Below are 25,735 nucleotides of genomic sequence, written 5' to 3'. Positions count from 1 at the left end.
GACGGCGGACGTTGAGGTCTGCGATGCGCCGCACGGGAAGGGACCCAAGATGACGTGGGTGTCAGCTCGCTCCCGTCTCGTCGGTTCGCGTCTGCAGTTGGGTGGGTTCGAATGAGTGAAGCTTTCACGAGGGGCACGTCATTGACGATAAGAGAGAGGAAACTGCTGCTGACAGTAGCGTCAAAGGATCCTCTTTTGTTTATCCGACGTGTACAAACGAAGGAAGATGGGAAACAATACCAGCAAGTGTAAGGAAGGAAAGAAAGAGGAATGCTTCAATCTACCACGGAAAAAAAAAAGATATGTCGAGCCCACCGGTGAGTACCTGCTTCAGAGTATGCGCAGTACTTGGTATGTATTCGTAAGAGCGATTAGATACGGCAGAGGGAACACGGATGGGACCAGACTAGGGACATGGGACATGGGGGGGATGGATGGCATTTGGGGGGGCACCGCCGAACAAAGTGGATCGAGAGCGCACGAATGGCATCGACAGGCCCAATTGAACCCCCGGTAAGACAGGCAGATGCAGCGCTGAAGATGGGTGAGGGCTGCATTCGTCTGGACGGGTTCTGGTGCCGGGGAGGGGCCGATTTGGCCGTGGGTGGAAGGTGAGTGGTTGACGAGCCGGGATGACAGAATGATGCGAGCGAGGCATCCAGATGTTGCAATTGCACTTGGCCCTTCCATCCAGCAATCTCGCTGTGTCTCTCCTCTCTCTCTCTCTCTCTCAACATAAGCGGCGGGTGAATTTGGCCGTCTCGGGACCGCTGCGGGCTTAGGCCTTTAGACCAGAGGCCAGCGCACAATGTCGGAGCGGCTTCGGATGCCGGTGAAGAGGTCAGGTCGGGTGTTTGCAGCCAAACCGCGCTAGCTGGGTTGCTGTCGCTGGGCTTGCGCTGGAATTCCAAGGGACAGCCCAGCTGCTGGCCCGTTACCGATAGCAAAAACTTGGACATGCCTCGAAACGGAACGCCGTCTTCTGTTTGATCATGGAAGGCGGTGATTCATCATGGCTGGTTACTTTGTACCTGCATTCTTCTACTGCTATTTCAGCTACGGAAGCGAGTGTAATAATACTATAGTCTCAGAGGGCGTCTTGATCAGAAGTATCGTCAACAAAACCATCGAAGCAGCAGTGACAGAGATGACAGCATCAGCGAACCAAGCCGCCAGCGAACAAAAAGCAGCCAAGACCCTGAAACGCAACGTGATCCCCTGTAGCGTCTGCCACGCTCCCCTCTAGCTCCCGCGCCGGGCTCTCACCGAAACCACCACGGGGCGCTCCCCATTGGCTCCATCAAAAGCTTGATCTGCTGGCCAGGCTCGCTCTCACTGTGAGAGGAACCTGTGAGAGGGCGCCCAGCTCACCCGCTGCCACCTGCCACCAACGCCCAGCACACCGCGCGCCGGCATCATGCCTCACCGTCCCTCGCACCTCGCACCTCGCAACATGCGGTGAAACAGAAACAACAACACATCAACGCAGACTCGCAGAACCAGATCCCTCCGACACCGCGCGCCGCTTAGAAATGCAAATCCAACAATCAGACAAACCGGCCGTCTTTTGTCGTGTTTGATATACACCCAGCGAGAACCCGGCTCACAGAACCATCGGCCCATTCGACTCATTCGAACGCTGATCTCGAACACCGGGCCACGTCAACCTGTCGTCCTTCTCTGCGTGTCGCTGTCGTGTCGCCTCCCGTCGTCTCTGCTCGTGTGCTCGGCAGGAACGCAGTATCCCCGAACTTGAGATGATACCCTGTCCGCCACAAAAGCCATCCCGCCTCCCCGGCACCCCAACGCCGTGCATTCACCCCACAACGGGTCGTGCAGCACTGCATCCAGGCAGCGGCGGGCTGCAATAGGCAGGTACTGTCTGTCAAGGTCTCCCATTGGATCGTGGTCGCCAGCATGAGTCAACATCATCGAGTCTCGATAGTCTTGAGGATGACTCAAAAGGTCCCTCTGATCATTCTCAACAGGAAATGTTGCCCTCATGGAAGCCCTGCCAGGAGACTTTTGCAAAATGGCCTCGTTGCTTTCAGGAGATTTGAGTACACTGCCTGCGCCGAAGCTAGTACATTGAAGACCGGGGTTCGGGTTGAGGACGGCATTCCTTACCGACCAAGCAACTCAAAGACTCGGCTCTTTCGTGCCTATCGCCCCGACATGTCTGTCCATACCTGCGTATTGCTGAAAACATAATTTGACCATAGTGGGAGGCAGTGCAAAAGGCGCAGGTATTTCAACCAGCGGATTTCTAAGCTGTCTGCCTTATGCTCCGATAGCATTTGCCGGAAACCTTTCAGTGTCGCAAGCCAAGACGGCCACTTCCCGGCTCGGCCCCACGGTCGTTAAGCCGGAGGGGGCCGGCTCCGGGCGGCTGAGCCCCGACCACGGTCGGTTCTTCCAGTCAGCGTCTTCAACATCATAGCGACTCACATTCCCATGACTGCTCAATATTTTTCGCCCGCGTTCAAAATGTCAGTCACGAAAGTCAACTGCTCGTTGCCAAGAACGAGGGATTCCGTGTTCTGATATTGCGCTCATACTTGCCACGGCCGATGCGCATGGTTCCAACGCAGCTTTAACATCCGTTCCCCGGTGGTTTCCATTCTCAGACCTAGAGCCTAGCATCTTGACTGACACTACCAACAAGCACTTACATGGCCGTTGATATGCTACTACATGAAATTATGCCCAAGACATTTGAGCTCTGATGAACCAAAAGTCGGTTTGTAGAGGAAAACTAGTCTAAGGACGTGACGAGAAATCAATACGGCTCCGTTTCGCACGGCCCAAATCATACAGGCAGGTAAGAAGGACTTAAGTGAAAGAAACAACCCAAAAGATAGCCATCTACAGCCAATTGTTTCCGAGCTTCATTTCTGTTCTGTGCAAGGTTCTCGTAACTTGGTGGTAAGTTTTCCCGGGCGCTCATTTCAAAGATGCAACATACATAAGGGAATATGATAATACTTCATCTGTCTCTATTCTATTAGTATTCTACCGTATTCTACAAGGGAGAAGAGTTTGCCACTACCGATACTGCCTGCCCTACCGCACTTGCTCTAACTCCTCTGGCGTGACCACTGTCGTCGAGCCCAAGTTCCGCCTCGGCTGGCGAGTGGTCACTGTGCTCCTGGGCAGATATATTGATTGGTAACATGGATTGCTGGTAGAATCAAAAATCTTTTACCACCAAATTCCTTGTGTCCTTGCTTGGGGTGCTATATTTAAGAGACGGAGGAGGCTTTATTTTCAAGAACCCAGCCAAAATGCCTCTGCGTTTCGGGATCTGTGATATATCGCTTAGCTCAGGTACTGAGGTTCTTTTAGCGAGCAGTAGTCCTGGGGTCTCTATAATCAATCTGCAGCGTTCAACTCCCGGGTTCCTCCTCCCTCCATCCACGCCTGCTTATCATCGTACGTATTTTTCCCGGGGAAGTAGATCATACTCTATCATGCTGACTTGGCAGAAATTCTCAGTAGTCACCGTCTTTCTCGAGTGCCAAAATGATGGGAAAGGTACACAGCAGAGGTCCTCGTCTGCCTTCCCAGGCACGATGTCACGGTTCTCTTCATTAAAGAGATCTATGATATCTATTGAATACAGAGAGGACAGAATTTCTACCGAGTCACCGCAAATACCTTGCTATTTGGCCACAAGCTATCGTGGCCTATGAAGCTTTTGGAACTCAATTTCACCTATTCGGTATGTGAGGTTTTGGAGCCAACACTTCTTGTTGTATCACTCAGGCAGCGCCATGATACTTGGGTACTGAGCATAAGATGAGCTTTTGATACCGAAGAGAAGTGCAATCCGCAAAAAACTCGTGACATCGATGATCATTCGAAGCTGTGAAATACAGCGCCGGTCCATCGGCCCCCAGGCTGTCCCATAGGTTCCCCCTTGCATTCTTGTGTTTGCTGTTCTGTTGTTGCATAAGTATTCTGGACAACATGGTGCATAGTAGAGAACAAGATCGACGAGAGCTATGTGTCTTTCCATAAACGACAACAATCTTTCTTACCGACAAGTTTCGTCATTGGAACCAAGGAATCCGTCATGCACAGAAATGAAGCCGAATCCCCGACAACAAACATTGGTTTGCTGTCTTCAGGTTCGAAGCCCACCTTGCTAAAATATCAATTTCATTCCTGTTTCAGTAGGCAGTACTTAAAGGCACTGCGAGCTTAGATTCATGATACGTTCAATGGCGGGGGCGACCTCTGGCGCTATCCATCTCGTGGTTGAGGGATGTGCTAAGCGGAAGCACGCTGTCCATGTTAATTTGAGATGCAGAATCGCGGGAGGCACTGTGATCTGCAGGGCCGCCTTCGTTTTCGTGCTCCATGTGTGTATTCTGACCGGGATACTCAGGAAGCAGAAACTTGTTTGGGCCCAGTGATTACGGTTGTTGGGAAACACGATCCATCACGCTTGCAGCCGCTATCGCCAACGATGATCTCAGTGTCTAACACGAAGGTACAATGACAGAAGCGAACCAGGAGATCTTTAGGCGAGGAATCTTGGTCGCTAGAGGGGAGTCAATTTTATAGAGAGATGCGTGAGTATGATTTGGTGGGAAAAGCAATTTGTCGAAGAAACTAGATTGAATAACTCAAGCGTTCAAGATTGCGGCATTGCTTGCGAATGCTCTCTTGGAAGTTTTCAAATACGCAACAGAGGTTGAAGACTGGCAGTCCCACGTCCTGAGGGCCATCCACATCTGTATAAACATCTTCTGGCGCGAGACGCGCATGCAACGGCGCATGCTAGCTGAATAAGGTCCGATATAAGCGAAAAGCTTACTACGATGCGATCAAATTTGTCGTGGTCGTGGGTGAAGCTGCCTCGTCAGACAACTTATGTACATCAACACTCGCTAAACGCTGAGCTGCTTTGGATGGCTTAGACTAACGTCTATTTTCTTCCGTCGATGCTATCCAGATATAATCGTACGTCTCCCTGATCCTTCTAGAACAGGATATCGTTGATTGGATTCATGAGCAGTGCTCCCGAGCAGCTACAGAAAAGCCAAGCGGGATGGGCACCACTGCATGGACGCTTATAAAGACACGCGCAACCGACATTGTTAGTTTCTAGAAGAGGAACATTCAAGATGTACCTAAATGATGTTTGAAGGCAGCAGTAGCCAAAAGCTCTCTGGAAAGATCATATCTAAAGCTACTTTCAAGGCAAAACTGGCCATTGACTTATCCTTTTCCGTGGCCTGTCCCCGCTGGCTTATTACAAAGACGATACTTTCGCAACAGAAGTGTTAGAGACCGACGTGAAAAGCTATACTTCTACCCTTACTACAGAGATCATTAGCCAAAAGCCACGTGGGCGCTTGAAACTAAGGACATAATCTTGTTGTATCAACTGCAAATCCAAATGGGCAGAGGAGCACATTGCTTGTCATAGTTTACTCTTATCCTCTGGAGCCTTACATACCAATATCCCCCCCGTGTGAAAGGCTAAGTCGGCACCTGAATAAGGTGGGCAAGAAGAAATACCGATGAACTTGCATGAGAGTGTCTCTCCGCTGGTGTCTGCATCCAGCAGTATGAATCCGAGCATCGGCACCTACACTTAGTCTCAACACTTCGTGATGTGTGATCCAAGCTTGATCACAGGCACATGAAGGTTGTGAGCCCCCCACTACACCAATATACTTGCAACTGAATACACCGACAAGAAGCGGAATGACGAACTCTATTGACGCAAAGCAAGTCAAGCCATTCTATTGTTCAGCCCCCAATGCTGCCACTCCTTTGAAACGTTCAGGGTAAATAGCCCATCAACATCAACAAATGCAAGCGACAGGGCGCATTGCGTGGAAGACTCATCCTAAAGGATAACCTGGCCTTTTTATATTTCCTGTCATGAGGCACATGAAGCATATCATAGCATACCTATTCAGGGGGCCAGAAAGTGACAGCTGCGTGCGTAGTATAAAGGCCCTGCCCACGCATGGTAACAAATGTTTAGAACCCAATTCCTGATACCATTGGCAACAAGGACATCGTAGTCGGGCTCAGCGGTGAATCCGCAAGGTGTGAAGCTTCAAAGAGGGAGCCTTTGTCGACGCCTGTTCTTAGTTGTGTAAGCTTCTCAAAGGCCTTCGCTCCCTGAAAAACATTTCTGGCGCGTATTCGCTACAAATGCGCGGTCGAAAAGCGAGATGACGGACTTTACTGCTGTTTGTGATTCAAGCACCCATCACCGTTAAGTGTCCCACCGATCCATATGCAATGGCTTAGCAAATGAATTGTAGAGCATTGTTGTTCTGGACAGTTCATCAGGTGTGCGCCTGTCCTCATCAACCCTAATACTACGCGCATCTCTTTATACCTCTTGCTGCTTAGGATAACTGCTACCCAGTTTCACAGAGGATCCAACCATAGCATCCCCCTGATGCTCCAAATCTGCGAATAATCTTCCTAAAGACCAGAAGCACAAGATGTATTAAAGAACACCACGAATCAGATTACAAAAAAAAAACAGCAAGCCAATATTGCCGCAATCTGAAAAGCATATTGGTCCTAGTGAAACTGATGCTTAGCCAGGCGCGTCTCATGACAGAGCCATAGCTTCTACTGGGAGTGTCATGAGGGGACCTTTATTGCCCACATGAGACTGACAGAACGATGAGGCCTACCCCTTGATCCGTCATCTCCTCTGTTGTGCCCTTTTTCGCGCCATCTTGGTATGAATGCCTTGGCACCGCCACTCTGAACTCCACCTTTACTTCTCAAATACATCTCACCGCCAACCAGTCTCACAGATATCAAGGGTACGTACGTGAGATAGCTGTGTACAGACAAGTTCTCGAAAGGCTGTTCTTGTCGACCTCACATCACAACTTAGAAGCCTCTAATAAATACCCTCTCAATCTCTTACCACTCTCAGTTGCGAAAGCACACCTGACATTGCACAGGGCAGCCTCACCACTCAGTTGGCCCCGTCATCATCATCTTGAGATTTTGATTGTTCCGTAGAGACTGGACAAGCTAATTATATACCCGCAACTATTCAATCCCACCTTTTGCCCTGTTGTTTGATCCTGTCATCATATATACTGTGAGTCAATAGTCTAACCCGCCCGGTTAAAAAAAGCCAGGGACAAGGTTGATCATTTCCGGTAAAACGCCTGTCCCCGTGGACATTCCCCAAAACGTGACGCCCCGGGCAATGCATTAATAAGCGCCGTCAATCCGTTTTCGTGCCGTTAACATATTAAAGCACTTTGCGTTCGATACTAGCACGATGGCTTAGTCCGCCTTGATCGCCCTGGAAAAGTAGTCAGCTTGAGTGTGCAGAGAATAACAATTCGAAAATGCTTACCCGTAAATCCTCCTGACAAAGGCATATGCGCTCAGGAAACCAACGGTCCCCGTCAAGAGACCATACACGCAGCAAGCCATGAAGCTGTAGCTGAAGAACAGCATGCTGCTGACGAAGCCGGTGATATGCAGCTTGAAGAAGTAGTACCACACGCAGTACAGAAACACCCAGACTGCGCTACCACCACCGACCATGAACGACTGCCACCACCAGTTGTAGTTCTCGGAGCAGAGCTGGATGTAGATGGTGACCACAGTCACCTCGGCAATCGTCAGAATGAGGATGACCGAAACCACCGCCAGAAATCCAAACACATAGTAGTAGCCGCTCTTGTCCTGCCAGACAGATTGGAAGACGAAAAGCAGCTCGATGAAGATGACTGCGAAGGGGATGAGGCCGGCCAGAAGGATCGACTGCCAAGACTTGATGTACCAAGCTTGCAGCGGGACCTGGCGGGGAATGGTGGCTGTCTTGGTCGGGTGTTCCCAGGTTCCACCGCGAACGAAACCGAACCAAGAACCAGCGTAGACCAGGGGAACCTGGATACACAGCCAGAGGAAGATAATCGCCACAAGGGTGCCGAAGGGGATGGCCGTGCTAGAGGCCTGCGCCCAGACGAACAAGTTCAGAATGAAGACGATGCCGAAGAGCAGACCCGGGAACAGAACAGCAGTGACCAGCGCATTCTTTCGGTAATCCTGTCCGTCAAAGGTCTTGTAGACACGTGCTGAAAAGTAGCCGGAGAACAGGCCGGCAAAGACGAACAGACCGACTCCAACGCTGATGAATCCTCCGCGGAAGCTCGGGTTGAGAACGCCAAGGGCGCTCAGGAGGACCAGTCCGATGGCCATGAAGAGTAGCTGCATGCCCGAACCGACCAAGGGCGCCAGGAGGTAGCCAAAAGCAGGAGTCCTGAAAACGTCGGCGTGCAGCAACTTCCAGCCGGTGACATCTTCCAGTGCCTCCTCGTCGGAAGACACATCCGCATCGTTCTCGACATCGTTTCCTTGGTCGAGAAGTCCGCCGCTCTTCTCCGAAAGCCTGGGAGATCTGTTTCCAGTCTTCTTGCGCTTCAGCTTGGGCTTGCCATCCTCGAGAGGAACCTCCTTGTAACCCTTGATGTCGGAGCGGATGGTCCTGGCCAGGATCATCAGGGTGATACCAGTGAGCAAGCCGCAGATGATGAGCGAGTTGACAATGGCGAGCCAATGGATCTTGGAGCCCTCCTCCTGGTTGACAAAGTACAGATCCCATCGTCGCGACCACTCAACGTTGTTGTCCTCGCGGAAGTAGACGGAGTAGGTGTAGGGAATGGTGAGCTTGGCATCGTCGTCGGGGTCCTCGTCGTCTTCCGGCTGGTACGAGGACTGCGAGTACTGCGCAGAGCTGTCGCTCGACTTGTTCGGGGCTAGGTAGAGCTCGAAGTTCTGGTCAATGTTTTGGAGATCAGCAGGGCACCCGCTCTCCTCGCGCTTAGTCTGGGGCCCGATGCTCTTGGGGTAGACCTCGAAGCCGACGACGACCTTGCCGCCTCTCTCGCCAGCCTTGCCGGGTGCCTTGCGCCAACGGATGACGATTGTGTGGTGGTTGTTGATGAAGTGGCGGGGCTTGCCACCGTTGGCAGCGTAGTCTGTGAAGCCCAGCTTGAAGCCGGCAGCGTAGTACTTGCGGCTCTTGTCGACGGTCACGAAGCTCGTGGCACCGGGGAGGTTGTCTACAATCCATTCAGTGACGTAGCCGTCCTGTACCATCTCGCGGGCCCTCCGCATCTCCTTCCTCGAAATCTCGCGATTGCACAGCAGGTTGCATGGCTTATCTTGGCCCACGACCAAGTCAATGTCGGACGTCTTTATCCTGTCGCCACGAAGGACCTCGCCGAGGTTGAGGGGGATGCTCTGTCCGCTCAGCAGTCCGGTGCCGGGCTTCGGCTTGCCCGTCGGGGGGCACACGAAGGGGAGGTCGTAGTACGCATACTGAAGCTGCGTGTTATCGGAGTAGACCTTGTTAACAAGGAGCGGGATCTGTTCGCCGTCGTGGTAGCTCTTGATAGACCAGCCTGCGTCGAGAAATGGTCAGCATCGTCATCCAACAACCCAGTTCCTTCCCTAGGAGCTTGCGCAGGGGCGGCGAACCTGGAATGTAGAAGGCGTCAGCCGGTGCGGCGAGCAGCAGGGAGACGAGGCATCCCAAGCCGGCCCTCAGCACCTGTCGCATTGTGTCGAGTGTGGTCGCGAGTAGCCGACTAATTCCGCATGAACCGTTGTGATGCTACCTTCGTGTCGAGAAGGCGAGCTGTTCGTGTTATTGTGTTTTTCCCTTGGGGAGCTGATCGAGTCGTCGACGGGTGTGTCACCGAGGAATTGAAAGGGAACCGGGGACGGTTGAGGTAGATAAGATAGGCGTGGAGGGCGAAATAAAGGTAAGACGGTCGCGTCAAATTCGAGAACCAGGTCCGTGGCTGCACGGTGTCTCTGAGCGCCACGCCGCCGCCGCAAATGGGAGGGGCCTCTTCTTCGGGCTGGAACTAAGAAAGCTGGAGCTGGGGAAGAAAGAAGAGGGTCGAAAGGGTCGGAAGGAGGGAAGGCGGGATTAACGAGTGGAATCGGTACCAAGTACCAGAGATCGGGAAGTTTAGAGAGAAATAAGTTCTGGACCAGAGAAGCAAGCTTGTCGAGAGTGACGCAACTCAGCCACCGCAATCCTCCTGTCGAGACGGGGTCAACCTTGGGGCGCCAGCTGCTGGGACTGGCGAACTCGTGTACTGTGCAGCAATCCGATAGCTGTCAAGATACGCGCAAGCAGGACAAAACAAGCAGTAGGGATGAGAGAGTCAGAAGTCAGGACTCGCGGGAGACGGGAAGGGAGGAAGACAAAACAAGCACCAAGATGGGACGGAGGCGGGAGGGGAGGGGAGGAAGATGAAAGCTGGTAAGTCACTGGCACTGGCACTGCTGGGAGGAGGAAACGGGACGACGGAATGCGCGGGAACGGAAATGGGAATCGCAATGGACATGGGGGGTGCTTGTGCACGGTTCAAGGCATATAGCACTGCAGGCCCTGTTAATAAAGGCGGCAGTCACGTCCCGGGGCAATTCATTACGACGTCCATCTGGGAGACCGACTTGCGAGACCTCTGGCAAGAAGGAAGGTCGCAAGATACGACTGCGGAGTGCCGCCTTTCCTGCTGCATCGGGAAGGCATTTAGGGTGATTCCTGGGCACGGTATCCGTATCCGCATTGCCTTATCTCCTGCAGCGCCCTCTGTATGGCCAATTGATGATGCTCAACCAGTCACCGTCTCCCCGCAGTTCGCTCGTTATTTCCCGCCCTCATCCCCGACCCCTATATCTGCCGCTGCCTGTTGTTTAAAAATGGCACCAATCACGCACGCAGGCAGTCGTGTTGGGGAGAACCAGAAGCCGGCACCAACAGTTAAGGCGTGCAGGTAAGGTACGGAGTGAGTTCAAGCCCTTGCCCAGGACGCAGCCAAGATGAAAGGGGATTGGCACCGTCACGTGTATTCGTAGCGCAACGGCCATCGCATCTTTTCGCCATCTCGAAGCCGCCAAAAGGAAGGGATGGAATCGCTGCGAGGGCGGCGCATGCGAACACACAGACACCCACCGCCAGCAGTTACAGGCGACAAGCCAACAGGTTACAGGTTGCAGGTTCCATCTTAGCTTACCTTACCTTGCCTTACACTAGGGGCTCTCACCTCAGACCTTGCGCCTTCGCCCTCTTCCTCAGCCGCCCGTCACTTCAGCTGCTGCAGCCTGACACTATTACCACATCAAAGAGAGATCGAAGCGGACCGCAAAAGACCCTACGCCGCGAAGTGGGCTGCGATCAGCGCCAGCTCCCCCGCCAAACGCAGACGGCGTCAAAACCTATCAATAGTAACAAGAAAGCCGCAACGGCTTACGCTTCCCGCGACTGGGGAACTCGCGTCCTCGTTGGGTCCGCGCCGGGTGGTGAGACCCAAGGCATCGTCATCTGGGTGCTCAGTGCTCAGAGTTGCTCCAGTCCCGGTACGACGAGGGGGGAGATCACCTCTTCCCCACAAATAATCAGCAATCGCGAACCCCATGTCGCAATCCTTCCAGAGCTCTTCGTTTTTCCGGGGAGGAAGCAATCTCGCCAAACGTACCCCCCGGTCGGTCCAGAACTTTCCGCCAGTCTCCACTTATTTTCTTCCAGCGTCCGTCCACGTCCCACAGTGCCGTGCCGGTGCGCCGAGTCTAAGCCCACTCTATCAGGCCTCCGCTCCGCTCTGCTTCCGTACACCCGTCCCCTCCCGGAGCTGCTGGGGTACCGGCCTTGGCATCGTCGCCGGACTGGAATACGGCATCTTACAGACCCATTCGTCAAATATGGGCCCAGCGGCTTGAATCGGCTGGATGACTTGGACACTGGTCCACCTTCAATTAGCATCAAGTGATCACAGCGTAAACCTGGCGCGTTTGTTCCATTTAGTTTTCGTATTATTATTGAGTGTATATATCCAATTTGGCTGTGCTCTTTGGGTATCGTAATGAACATGCGAATGTGTGGTATCCGAAGAAATGGATGAAACGACGTTCGAAAAGCAAACCCTTTTTGATTCCATGCCCAACTCCGAGGTTTCTTATGCTCTGTCGATGCAGCTCCCTTTCGCATCGAACCCATCTAGTACAAAATAAAACATTTTGACAAAGGAAATGTGTTGAGATGTGGTATCGTGTATGGAAAATCTCCGTCAGTCGTAACTCGTCATTGGTGGTAAACAGTGCCGATGAATCAAGCGGTTGGCACTGCTGCCCTCCTCATAGAAAAGTCACCATATCCTGGCAATACTGCGTTGCCTTGGAACTCGGGCGCAGGTTGCTGCAACAGCCTTGGCTGGAGGTATGCATCAGCTTCCGCCTCTTCCTGTTGCGCCATTACCGCATCGAAGCTCGGCAGGCCCATGTCCTGTTGCACGGGAGGCTCCAGAGCAATCTGAACAGGAACAGCCAAGTTGACCTTGGTATCGCCAACGACAAGCGTCAGTTGCAGGGTGTAAGTTCGGGAGACGATGCAGGCGTGGAAGGTCGGGATGAACGTCTTGCGTGAGGTCGGAAGCTTGAAAGGGATCTGGAGGAGAGCAAGGTGGTTGATTGGCGAAGAGCGATCTTTGCTGGAGCGGCGGCCTCGAGAGTGATCCGAGTCAGAGTTGTTGCCCTGCAGGCCATCACTGGAGTATCCAGAGTCGCGACGAGTGGTGGATGCCAGTTGTTGGCGCCAGTGAGTCTTGTCAACTGTCGCCGACAACAGGGGAACGGAAGTCTGGTAGGCGAGTTGCTGGGTCAAGGCGTAGACTTCGTGGCTGTCGCCCAGGTTGGGGAACCTCGTCATGGGAGTCGCGCCGTACCATGTTTGGGACTGAATCTTTGCAGAGACAGTGCTGACCTTTGGAGGCAGGATATCGGCAGACGCAGGCTCAAAGTTGAGGTTAACCATGAGCGTGCCTTCGGAAGACCCACGGCCGTCCTGAGTAAGGTAGACAGCTCCAGGCTGGGCAGCCGAAGCGGTGATGCGTCCCTGCTTGGAAGAAAAGATGTTCTTGCGGATCGTCTTGGTCTTGCTCAGAGTGTAACCCTTGTCCTGCTTGGTGATGTTCAAGGGCGGGTCTTCAGGCGAGCAAGGGAGAACGTTGAGAAGGTAGGCGTCCTCCATGACCTTAGTGGGACGTCCACCGAGCTCATCCTGACGCACAACGCGGGCCTTGATGGCGTAGTGGATCTGGGCCATGTCGGGGCTCATGTCGTCCTTCTCCCAGCTGCCCATGGATGGCGGCAATCGCATGTGGTGGTCGTGAATAAGGTCGGATTGCGCCTTGTGAGTGCACGCACTGATGGTGAGGTGCTGGGGGATGACAAAGTTGAAGGGGATGGTGTAAGTGCGGCCAGCCTCGAAAATCCGGGGTACGGGGTAAGCCGACTCGGGAATAGGCATATCCAGCTTCAGGAAGGTGTGGGACGACAGCTGGGGAATCTGGACGGCATCCAGACGGGTCCTCGAGGTGCCCAGAAGAACAATCTGGACGTAGTCGAAGCGGCAATCATTGTTTGGTGTGATGATGACGTCTCCGGAGATGGGACTACCGGAAGTGTACACCTTGGAGGTGTAGTGGTCGTTGATGTTGATCTCGATGCTCATCTTCTTGTGGCCGGACTGGCGGGCGAAGGTGACGACCGAGCTGATTTCGCTGTGGCTGGACATTTTGACGGTTTGGATCCAGGACGAGGATGGTTGATGGTGATGTTGAGTTGTCAATGCCTCTCTATGCCTGACGGGTGAAGGGGAGCACAAGCGCCAGTTGCTTTGGTGTAAGCAGGGCGAACATGAGCAAGTGGACGGTGGTCTAGAACTTCAAGACGACGTTGCAGTGGATAGCGGTCATATATAGATGACAAGTCGATTGGAGACCCCCAGATATGTGATGGAAACCAGATGGGGACAAAATGGGTTGGAGTGTGGTAATAGGAATCGAGTTGAAGCTTCTGAGTGGTACGGAGAGTAATAGAGTATCACGATGACAAGAGGAAGGGCGAACCGGCTCTCTTTAAGGCTGACTCAAAGTCAAGGATGGTCAGGCCCAACAGGAGGTTCGATTGACTTGTCCAAGCAGCAATCCATGGCAGCAAAGCAGGCGCCAGGGCCGGAAACAAGCCCTCCACGCCTTTGCACTTGCAAAGGGCGGGCTCCTCACCTCCAGCCTGCGTGATGGAGGGAGGTGGGCATCGTACCGGTACCTGAGAGTGGTACATGAGATACATGGCGGATGTACATGTTGGACGAGCACAGACGTGGGAGGAAGAAACAAGAGAGAGAGAGAGACTCACATGGTGTGGAGCCCAGGGGGGGAGAAAAAAAGAAGGGTCCACACTGGGCCGGTGGATGACTCCCCTAAGAAGGGACGACACAGTGACGCCCTTCCAGTGAGCACGAAGGCTGTTTACAGCGTAGCTGCTGCTGTAGCGCGGCTCTTTGGCTGGGGCAGCTGGTGTCCATGTTTCCGCAGCGATCTCCCAGGTGCAGCTGGACGCGCATGTGGGACTCCGAGCCCCGGAAGGTGTCGCAGGGCGGATTGAACATGGAAGGCTTTTTCCCTCCCTCCAGGGCTCTGCGGAGCTTTCGCTGTAGCTATGACTACCTTACACGGCGTGAAAGGCGTGAATGGCAGCTAGTTTTCTCCATCTCTACTCCGACTCCGAGAAGCATCTGGGTCTCGGTGCCGAGAATTCGCTGTTGGCTCTACATTACTTTCGGCCATTCGATCTCTTGCCGCATTCTCGGGCGACAAAAGACAAGCTCTCAAAGACTGTTACTGCGTACTCCGCACATTGATCATGCAATCCATACCTTACGATGCCATGCATTGCTTGCCTGAAGGGGAAGTCTATCTGAGTACCTCCTTCGGCGTAAACACGAAAGAACCTTCTTACACGCGGTCAACATCTACAGTACCCCGTCAGGCCTGACCCTGTCCAAGTGCTGATTTCCCTTCATTCCCATGGCCGATCATTATGAATCTCGGACTTAATAATCCAGATAGATGCTGAAGCTAAAGCAACCAGGAGCGCAGCGGGATTGCACCATTCCGTCGGGTTGGTAAGCCACGCGGTGTTGAAACGACATTAGCGGTGTTGTAGGGAGTCATCATGTCAATCCAATTCAACCGTTAGCATGTCCAAAAGGCGCAGGCCCCACTTATTGTCGACATGAACCCTTTCTTTGTTGGACCTTCCCACGCCCGTTCCTTCAGATGGGGCCGATGATCGGCAACCCGTCGCGGCATGAGGTACAGTCAGGTAGTTTCCAGCCTTCCGCCCTTCATGCACATATCTGTGGCATTCACAGCAACGAAGACGTTGTAGGTTCAACCGCGACTGCCTGAAGGTGCCTTGCGTGGCTGCCAACGTCAGACCTACAGGAAACTATCGTCTGGGTTTGATGTCCTTGAATTCCATGCCGTTCTTCTGATTCTAGACCCTGAACCAGACTCTCCCACCGCTTGCTTCCTCCTCTCACCCATGTCCAAAACATCTTCTCACGACTGTGACATCAGTGCTCGCCGTACGCGGAAGTCCCAAGCCTTCTGGGCAGACGCCGCATCCTGCTCAGCTGGCAATTGGCACGAATAGCAGGCGCAACAACAAGCAGCACGCGGTGTGCCGAGGACCTTGGCCGCCACCAAGACCGGCATTCTGCAAGACACATCACTTTCGATTGGCCCGCAAATCAGTATCGCTGCAGTGCTCATGTGCGAAATTCATGGCGCTGATATCGCTTGATTTCCTGGCTGTTACTACAGTCGTCGCTTTCGTCGTCTGATAACAGACCGCCAAAAATCTGCCCACTGACCCAGAATAGACATGGCATTCACGTCGTTGAATTCACCGCGGGACGCAGAACCAAGTGGGTAGTTCGGCGACACAGAGGGCAAGCCGATTCGGAAGGCAATCGGAGCCGTGAAAACTCCAAAGCTTTATCTCCAGTCTGGGGATGGTGCTAAGAGAGCCGAAGCCGACCCCGCGATGCCCGCGTGCCATGCCATGCCATGGCACTCAATTTTAGGAGCGGGATGCGGGCACGCGGGGGAGAGATAATGGACTTCAGATCTACGACCCCATCATCCCTCACAGCCTGCAGCATGCCAACCTGCCTGCCTCTCATCCCTCAACACCTATCGACGATAAGAGACTCGGCCGGGCATTGATTGCATTGATCCCGCAACTCGGTATGCCGGCTGCTGCTCCGAGGAGAACGTCTTGTCGCTTCACACCTCGGTGTTCTTCCCCAACCAGCCACCAGACCAGCACTGCTACTCCAATCACCACATCCACACCATTCAAACTTCATTGTCGCCCTACATCACAACTGCGGGCAAGGGTGGGAAAACCTCCCCCCTGGTCCTCTGCTTCGTCATGTCTGCGTTTTCCGGTCACACGAGCGACCGCCTTTCCAGACCTGGCTGAGGAAGGATGGCGGACGGGTGCATTGTCGCCAAAAAATTCAAACCCGACAAGCGACCAGGGCGGCCAAGGCAGTCGGCGAACGGTACATGTGCGTCGAGCAGAGCAAGTACCACAAGTACCACTACCTCTGGCTCGTCTAGAGACGATTCAAAGATGCGTGTGGTGGATATCGCAATTCAAAGACAAAACGACGAAAAAACTAAAAAGGTTGCAAAAGCTCTGCAAAAACACACGACAACCGGCTGGGCTTAACGTACACGGATTTGATGTCTAATGAGATCCATCCAGGGGCGCGGCGCCTAACCTTTAGATGCAAGGCGGCTGGCGCTGGCATTGCACGAGATCCATGCTTTCGGGTCCCCTTAACGTACACGGTCAGAAGTGGATGCCGCCGGCGGAGGCACATCGGTCACCCGGTACGGCCTCCCGTTAGCGATCGAAACGCTCTGCCTCGCCCGGTGGAGTCCCGGCGCCCAGGCCACCATTCCCAAGGATCCGTGATGGGGGCCTCGCCATTACTTAACGTTAGGGGAAGCCGAATGTCAACAGATCCATCCTAGCTGCGACTCACTTTCGCCATCGTGATGAGGTGAAAATTTTCTCTCTTTGACGGACACGAATCATTCGTCAAATTCGAGACACGTACTGCATAGTACTGATGAATGGATGGATGGGTGCTGCACACACACGAACACGGACACACCGTAAAAACACAACACACAACATCACCGATTGATTCACCGTCACGAATCGCCAACCGTCTCGGGAACTTGAGGAACACAGCTGGCCACGTTGCCGCCTGCCAGGGGCGTAATTGGATGTCTCTCAATTGCAGCCGCACGACGATGGCGAGCTTATGACTGATGAGATCCATCTGGATGATGACGCTAGAACACATGGAACGGCCAGTGGAAGGCTGGAATGGCCAGGCACGCAGGCCAAGGACGGAAGCAAGCGGATCTTCAGACAGTTGAGGCTCCATCGCGCGGAACAAGATGGGGCTCTCGGGTGCATGTTATGTGTGATGCCATGCCATGCGGCTTTGCGCAGACGACAACGACAACGACGGCTGTGACGAAGAAGACGCTAGAGGCGTGAGGCTTCTTCGCAACTGTCCATCCCGCATCAGGGGTGCATGGAAAGTCGCTGAGAGTGACAGCATGCATCCAGGAACAGGAGACATCTGTGGCTCCGCTGGTGGGTGCGGATGATGGTGCAATATGCTTGATATCCACTTTCAGCCGACGACAAACGAGCCGTGGCTGGCCGTCCGTGATCGTCGTCACGATGTTTGTCTGACTCTGGTGAAGGGTTTTTTTCGAGAAAAATTTTACGAGCTTGTTTCTGCCCTTTTTGCGTTGGGTGGAGCCCTGCAAGCGCCATCTCTTGGTCCTCCCAGGCCGTCGACCCACGATGAAGAGAGGTGCTGTTTGCCTGACATCCCACGCCCGGAAGCAGGGTCCGGAGCCATTACATAACACCCGAAACCCAACCGCCCTTCCGCTCCCTATGGGCTCACTGCCTGCAGCCTGCGCGTTCGAGACCAGAGTCCGTCTCGAAGGCGGCACGGGAGATCGATCGGAAGCAAGCTGCCACTCCCAGGTCATTCCCGGACCACGAGATGCTGTCACACAAGGACAGAGTGAAGCGCTAAACCTCTTCTTGACGCCCGCGCCTTATGTACACCGCGCCCTGCGACGCGCCTCTTGTCGTCGCATTGATCACACTAGCAACGGCCATCCAGAGCGCGCGACGGGCACTTCACCCTCAAAGACAGACGCAGCCTTTTGGGTGACTGCAAAAAGCCAAATCTATTCAACAGCTTACCAAGCCCATGGATGAAAAACCAATGCATAGTTGCGCCCTACGGGATTCATATTCCTCCCACCGAAAGCCAACACAAATTCGGTGTCTGGATTGCGCCAAGTTGGCTTACATATATGCTCATTGCGTGCTCCACCCCGGACTCTTGCTACTCACACAAGGACATGGCATCATAGGTTGCTAAAGTCAGATCACAAGCCATTCTCGAAACAGGGCCATTGAAACAGCGACTGCACACGACAACTTACATTGCCGGTCAAACAGAGTTCTTCCATGGTGGCATTTTGGGCTTATTCTCCAACTAGCAGAGTCGCCCATGTCCCTCTACATTGTCTACTTCCCCGGACCAGACATCAAAGCAAGCCACATCCTGCGCCCGCCCTTCAGCCAGAAGCGGTAAGCCCTACGACCCGGAAACCAGGTCGTCACAGGTCTGAATGAACCATCGCCGCCACGTCGCGCAAACCAGCCGGAGCACGGAACCGTCCTGCTGACTTTGGCTTGCGGGGAGCGCCGTTCAATAAGCTGCATCCATTTCTTCCTTTGGTTTTGAACGACCCGCCTTTGTATCCAAACGGGAGTGTATTACGCCTTCTAAGCCTCTATTGTATTTTGTCTGGTTTCCGGAGCACAAATTCCAGTCTGTATGCATGTCTAAATGCGGTAGCAACCACAGAGCCGTAAGCCGGCCTCTTAGTCGTGCCACGAAATGTAGAGCATGATGCCAGCGCCAACAGCAATGGCCGCAAACTGCGTCAAAGTCTTGCGTAGCTCGACCATCTTGTTCGGGCCCGTCTCCAGCAGTTCCGGGATGACGGCAACGGTTCCCACATACAAGAACGTGCCAGCGGTGAAAGGAAGAAGCATGTCGCCCCAGGTCTGTCGGGCTTCTCGTCAGCACAACACACATCTCACGTTAGCTGCTGCGGAAGCGGCATACTCACCAAGCTAGTTCCCCAGAGCCCCGCGTTACGCGCCATGGCGTCCTCGCCGGAGCCACCACCGAGCTCCTGGACGGCAATGCCAATCAGTGTGCCGAGCAGGGCGCCGAGCGCCGTGACGAACTGCGCGCCCATGGCCGCCCGCTTGCTGAAGCCGGACTGCACCAGCAGCGCAAAGTCGCCGACCTCGTGCGGGATCTCGTGGAAGAAGACAGCGACCGTCGTCGTCGCGCCGATGGTCGGGGACGCGTAGAAGCTTGCCGACATGGCGAGGCCGTCGGTGATGTTGTGCGTAAAGTCAGCGCTACGCCGATGTTAGCCAATATACCCAAATAGCTGGAGCTGCGGAAGCTCGCAGGGACAGGCGCACATCAAGTTGAGGTAGCCTCCGAGCCTCACGCTGGGGTTGATCTCCTTCTCCGCCGTCTTCTCCACAGCGCCGTTGGATCCTTCGTCGGCCTTCTTCTTCCGCGACTTGAGCTCCCCCGCCTTCTCCACAGCCGACGACACGCCCTCGGCCTTGGCCTCGGCGTGCGAGTGCGCGTGTCCGTGATCGTGCGAGTGGCCCTCGCCGCCCGTCGCGATCCGCAGACCCTTATCCATGGCCACAAACGTCATGAAACCCACTAGAATCGCGACGCCTAGGAGCAGGTTCCTGTTGGGCTCGACGAGCACGAGGCGCGCGCGGTCGGGCTCGTCCTCGCCGAGGAAGATCTCGGGCAGCAGGTGGAACAGGGTGTCGCCCATCAGGCCGCCGACGGCGAAGGCGACCATGACGGACAGCGAGGACGGGTCAATGTTCGGCGGGCACAGGGCCAGGAGGAAGTTGGGCGGGCCGGAGATGTACAGCGTCGCGAGGATGGCGTTGACGGCGGGGGTGCCCGGGAAGAGCACGCCGAAGGCGCGGGACAGGAGGGATGGAGAGTCGCTCATCTTGGCCAGCTTATCGGCCGTGAGGCTCTGCACAACGGAGCATTGCTGCGGCATTGAAGGTCAGCCAGTCTTGCACCATCTCGTAGCAGCCTCTAATCCGAACACATCGCGAGTCTGTCCGGCGGTGCGCTTACCTGCAGCTGCTCGTCGAGCGCCTCGAGGCTCAAGTCTGCGACGGGCTTGCTCGCCGACGCGAGCTTCTCCGCAACCGAGGACGCGATGCTCAGCTGCACGAGCAGGAACAAAGCCCAGAAGACGGGCTTGGAAAACCGAGCCATGATTTTGTTGTTCGATAAGTTTATTTTTGCCGTGTCAATCCTCAGGCACAAGGGGGAAAGGCAGCTTTTTTTGCGTTTTGTCGCACGCGGGAAATCAGACGAGCTGTTGCAATTTCCCGTCCCTTTCGTATTTGGATCCTAACACTTGTTGAGATCGCATTTGCCCCCCATTTTCCAGCTCCCCCAATTGATTTGGCCCCCTTGTGCCCTTGTGCCCTTGTGCCTCCCTGGGCCGAAAGGTAATTCCGACCATCGGTCGGGGAATGCTGACGCCGACACCGCCGACCGGAGCTCTCCAGGCTCACCTCAGCGAGATGGGAGTGAGCAGCAGCACTCGACAGTGGTAAGTGAAAAAGCCGCTAGGCCGTTTTCGGTGGACGGATAGCAGGTCCTGCGTCTGATGCTGCGTTTTTTGAGTTTCCAGCACGGCCATCTGCAGTGGAATGGAATCCCAACGGGGACAGCCGTCATGTTCAGACGGACATATCTCGACGCACGAGACGTGGAGTGATGCAAAAACATCGGACTGACCAAGGAAAGGGGTCATGAGAGAAAGGCACGGCGCGCAGCTCTATTTATTCACACCAGCTTCCATTTCAAAGCAGCGACTGTCTGGTTCCGGGGCTAAGAATCCCAGTTCGAAGAGGACCCGGAAGGGCATGCGCGTTCCGTTAGGGGGTTGCTTGGTGCGGAATTGGCCAATGGCAGGCGACGTATTTGGGTGCATTGACTGCTCGGAGGTCGGATCACCCATCCAGGTTGCATCTCGGGATGTGGGAGCAAGCTGGTTGCGCGTCTGCCCGTTTTTTTTCCCCTTCCTCCTTCTGTTTCCAAATGTCGAAAAGTTCTGATGCATGTTTGGGGGCCGGTGACTGACGTAGCTCTTTGTTTGAAGAGCTGGTGCGGGATCGGGATCCAATGGGGCTTGTTTTGAAGCTTGCGTGGGGTCAGGAGGGATGTGAGAGGCCAATGGGGGTGCTTGGGTGACATTTAGCTCTTGGGTGGTATGTCACGATGGTTTTGTTCCGGAGGATGGCTACGTGATGCAGCGTCTATGGCCAATGGCTTATGCTGGTTTGATGGACTGGTTTGTCTTGAGATATGGTAGGTCCAGAAGTCCGCGATGTGTCGCATTATGAGGCATCGTTGTCAGCCAGCTGAGACAAGTTTGATGCATCATCGTGGACGTAGATTGTCAGTATATAATCAGCATTCATGACGGTGCGGGCGTTCTAGAGAGCAACAAATTGAACAGTCGTCGGTATGGTTTCTTGCTCCAGGTATTCCACGAATGGATCAGAGCATAGGCCGTTGAAAACCCACGAGTCTTTCACCGGGATGTCGACCCATCCGGTCTCTGATCGGCGCTGTTATGGTGTTATTCATGGGAATGGCCAGGCATGATCTACTGACACCGTGGGGGTCTAGACAGCCATTACGACGACCTGCAACAGAGGCCTCTACCAGGTGGTGTGCATGACATGGTTGCGTGGATACCCCCATTCCGTTCGCGCCTGCGACACGGTTCTTCCACTGGGACATTTGCTGGTTGCTTTGAAGTTTGCTCTTCGTTTCGGTTCATATACCATTGCTTCGTGTCCGGTTGTCGAGTTCAGATCATTCAATAGGATCAGTCTCGCCGTCGCCGACTTCATGTTGGTTTCTGTCGATAGACCTCGAGCTATTGACTACTTATAAGGGGGTGGGCAGTCACAAATGTGGGTTCAACGCAAATGCTTGGTAGTGTTGGCGAGTTGGCGATATGGGATCTTCTTGATCTCAGAACCCCACAATGACAAAAAAGAAGTGCTCATCTATCGTTGTTAACGCGACGATGGCTTATGTCGTCTCGGCTGAATATGTGGATCTAGAATAGTTCTCAGATAATGGAGACGAATGAAGACGCCAGCATGTTTGCCCTATCGTTGACGCGGTGCTTTGAGACATGTGCCTAACAAGTCCTCGTTAAGGATAGAGACTGCACGGTTGGTTACTTCACGAGGCTTTCTCTCTCACTTGGATTGTTGCAATCGCATTGATCGAGGTAAATCTACAAACGGGTTGGAAGTCTGTATTTATAGTAGGTGCCTCGTTTTGCAAGATTTACTACGCAAAGGTTGTGTGTAGATACGGCGGCCGGTGAAAATGAGACACTGCAGGTAATGACGCAAAACTGAGATCATGGGGTTGATTAGGAACGAATTGCAGGAGATGAGCTATCAGGGGCCATGAGATGGTATAAACTATCAATCATCTCCTAGATTGAGAAAACCTGCAGTCAACATCTCCGAGGTACTGCGATAGGTGGCCGTTCATTATACGCAGGTTGCAACAGCGTGCTCGTTCACAGTTGTGGTCGCCCTCAGATCTTTAAATCATGTCGAAAATAATTTTAATAGTCGTAAGATAGTCTCTACTTTCCACCGTCATTATATCATGCACTGTATTCCGTTACATTAAACGGGAGACGTGAATAACAATCCCTACGCGCCAGCATCCTAGTTTATTGAGTCGTCACATGGGAACCATCCTGTCAGACCTTCATCTATCTTTGATCGGACCTTCAGAGTGGCTGGTAATTACTGGCTTCATTCTGTTTGTTTAAAAAAGAAGATGATATTCGCGTGGTATATACACGCTCTCAGCAGCACGGAAACGAGCCAGAATGAATCGCCCGGGATCAGATGGAGGCATAGTGCGCATATGAATATGCACCTGGTTGGGAGATTATTCACTCAACACAGCACAATGGCTGATGCCCGCGTAGCTTGTCTTCGTTCATCAGCCTTGACAAGATGTTTACCGGTGAACAGCCCAGATGACATAGGAGGTCTGAACATTGGTAACGTGTTGTCGCCTAGCATCAATGGTGGCATTTGCACGAATAAGCCAGGAAGAGGGATGATGATGGAGTGTATTTGTTATCTTTAGTAGCTGTCGACATGGAAATGTCCCTCACGGTCGCTGGACTAAGAACAGTTTCAACTAAGGTGAAGTGCTTGCGAAAGCGACCAGCTATTGTTGTTTTAGTGAGTACGAATGACATCTAGAAAACATTTTGCTTTGTATCTACTAAAATAAGCACATTCTCACTAGCACAATACTGCATCACAAACATGGGGGTGAAGGTGACATGAACTGCTTTGTTTTGTCGAGTTTTACTCGATTCTTCTATTAAACCCTATATGAATCTTTCCCATTGACAAAAGAACGCTTTTATGCGGTGCTGGTAGGAACCGTCTCAACGCCGACAACACCCTTTAGCTTCTCTGCAACCTCCGAGCTGGAAGCCATCTGCGTTGCACCCTTGGGGCCCAAGTTCTTGCCATTTGACAAGGCATACTCGCCAGGAGAAGATGACGCAGCAGTGGATGAGCCTTCGTCAGAAATGGTATCATCGTTGATGACATTCTTTTCAACACCGTCCATAAACTCCCTGGACTCAACCTCTTCGCAACATCCGTTGAGCGTGTACCCAGTGTCACTGGCGTCAACAAATGCCTCAAGGCCGGCGCCCTGGCGTGGGTACTCTTTCATAAGCTCCTTGTGCACCTTGAGCGCGGCGCACATGTCCTCGTACGAAATGTCGTTGAGGAACTCACACTGGCCGATGGGTGAAGGGATGGCGGCGCGCAACTTGCCATCGCGGGTCTTGAGAATCGCGGTGGTGCCCTTGTCGAGGATGGCCTCGTCGAACTGCGGGTGATCCATGGACAGACCGGCGCGGGAGAAGAGGTTGAGGAGACGGCGGTGCTCTGTGGACGAGAGCTTGCCGAGGACGTGGGCGAGCGTTGCGGAGTAAGCCATATCGATGGAGATGGCGTGGCCGTGACGGAGAGGCACGTCAGGGACGAGCTCGTGAAGAGGAGACCACCTGCAGTGGTCAGTGGCATTCATGGGTGGCTATAGGGGAGAAACTCACGTGTGTCCGTAGGCAATAACACGGTCTAACATGATCTCGTGCAGGTTGGGTGTCTCAAGCTTCAACATCTCGTGGATACCGTTACGGTTGATCCTGTCCGCGGCATCGCGGACCTCGCGGCTGCTGCCATCGCAACGGCCGAAGCCTGTGCCAATCAACTCCTCGCAGAAGCGATCCAAGAGATCAAATGTCTCGAGGTGTGCGCAGGTGGAGATCTTGATCAGCTCAGCAAAGCCATTGCGGATCTGGGCGGTAGGCAGTGTGCGCAGGAACGTGAAGTCAAGGAAGGTGCGGGAGGGCGCGTGATACGCTCCCAGACGGTTCTTGTAATTGCCGTAGTTCACGGCGACCTTGATGGAGACGGAGGCATCGATGAGACCAATGACGGTGGTGGGGATACGGATGTATGGCGTGTTGCGGCGGTAAGAGGCACATGCAAAGCTAGGGGGGTGTCAGAAAGGGGGTGTGTGGGATGAGGGGGGGTAGGAGCTTACCCGGCGACGTCAGTGACGAGACCGCCTCCGACGACAAGGACGGGTTCCTGGATTAGTGTGTTAGCCGACGTTCCCAAGCTTCAATAGCATGGCTGCGTGCACGAACCTTGCGGAAAACTCCAAACTCGGTCATAGAATCGACGATGCTTAGCAGCGTCTCCATGGACTTAGCCTTCTCGCCAATCATGGTCTTGTGGATCTTGAGCTCAATGTTGTAGTGGTCAAAGTACTCCTGCATCTCCTTGCCGTAGAGGTTGAAGATGTTGAGGTCCATGACGGCCAAGCAACGCTTCCAGCGGGAGTAGCAATCGGCGAGCTGGCGGTTCTGCTTCTGGAAGACGCCGTCGAGGAACTCGAAGTCGTACTCAATCTTCTCGTAGCCGCAGACAGAGAAGCCCTGCTTGGTCGGCTCGACCGTTGCCTTCATGTCGGAGGCCATGTTGTGTAGTGTTTGGATGTTTGGGTGTAACTCGAGAAGCACACTTGGAGGGAATTGGGGCGAAGAGAGACGTGCAATGGGACAGATTCAAGGATGTCGAACCTGGAGAGGTAATGTTGATTGATGAGGAAGTGAAGATGAAAAGGTTGCTCGACATGTGCTTCCACGGCAGCTTTTTGAATGAATCTGGATTCTCCTGAACCTCGACCTCTACAGCCGACGAGGCATGCTCCCGTCTGACGGTTCCATTGGCAAAACAGCGCATGCAAGTGATCGGTAATTGTCGACATCATCACTTGCGCCTCCAACGCTCATCCAGGGCCCCCACAAGCTTGACCGACTTCTTTTCGTAACAGAGAGCATCCAGTTGCGCGGAATCCCATCCCAGACGAAAACGACGAGACTGGCAAAGAGCAGCAAGAGGCAGACCAGAGCTTCGAGTGCGCGGCTTGCCCCGCCCAGCTGAATCTGCCAAGTCTATCTCGTTTCCTTGCCTACTTGCAGTCGTAGCTGCAGTTGAAGCATGAGCTAGTGGTGCGAGCAGC

At 53.7% G+C, this 25,735-nt stretch overlaps 4 protein-coding genes across 4 annotated transcripts; all 4 read right to left on the bottom strand.

The window, feature by feature from the left end:
- Positions 1-7,287: 7,287 nt before the first annotated feature.
- GCG54_00013502 (Transmembrane 9 superfamily member 4) lies at positions 7,288-9,574 on the bottom strand (the record flags this gene model as incomplete). Its single annotated transcript, XM_045413355.1, has 3 exons — positions 7,288-7,306; positions 7,361-9,416; positions 9,493-9,574. The coding sequence occupies 3 exons, from the start codon at positions 9,572-9,574 to the stop codon at positions 7,288-7,290; spliced, it is 2,157 nt and encodes a 718-aa protein (XP_045266327.1).
- A 2,562-nt stretch (positions 9,575-12,136) lies between these two features.
- GCG54_00013501 (uncharacterized protein) lies at positions 12,137-13,600 on the bottom strand (the record flags this gene model as incomplete). The annotated part of the gene is made up of 1 exon (XM_045413354.1): positions 12,137-13,600. The coding sequence occupies one exon, from the start codon at positions 13,598-13,600 to the stop codon at positions 12,137-12,139; it is 1,464 nt and encodes a 487-aa protein (XP_045266326.1).
- A 5,276-nt stretch (positions 13,601-18,876) lies between these two features.
- Positions 18,877-20,335, bottom strand: GCG54_00013500 (Zinc transporter YKE4; the record flags this gene model as incomplete). Its single annotated transcript, XM_045413353.1, has 4 exons — positions 18,877-19,062; positions 19,128-19,428; positions 19,495-20,102; positions 20,192-20,335. The coding sequence occupies 4 exons, from the start codon at positions 20,333-20,335 to the stop codon at positions 18,877-18,879; spliced, it is 1,239 nt and encodes a 412-aa protein (XP_045266325.1).
- A 3,216-nt stretch (positions 20,336-23,551) lies between these two features.
- On the bottom strand, positions 23,552-25,190 carry GCG54_00013499 (Demethyl-4-deoxygadusol synthase; the record flags this gene model as incomplete). Its single annotated transcript, XM_045413352.1, has 4 exons — positions 23,552-24,209; positions 24,258-24,698; positions 24,752-24,798; positions 24,858-25,190. 4 exons carry the CDS (start codon positions 25,188-25,190, stop codon positions 23,552-23,554), a joined length of 1,479 nt encoding a protein of 492 aa, XP_045266324.1.
- Between the last annotated feature and the right edge of the window lie 545 nt (positions 25,191-25,735).

This window comes from Colletotrichum gloeosporioides (assembly GCF_011800055.1).
Source record: "Colletotrichum gloeosporioides strain Lc1 chromosome Unknown consensus_31, whole genome shotgun sequence".
Taxonomy (NCBI): Eukaryota; Fungi; Ascomycota; class Sordariomycetes; order Glomerellales; family Glomerellaceae; genus Colletotrichum; species Colletotrichum gloeosporioides.
This window is presented reverse-complemented; position numbering and strand designations above follow the sequence as displayed.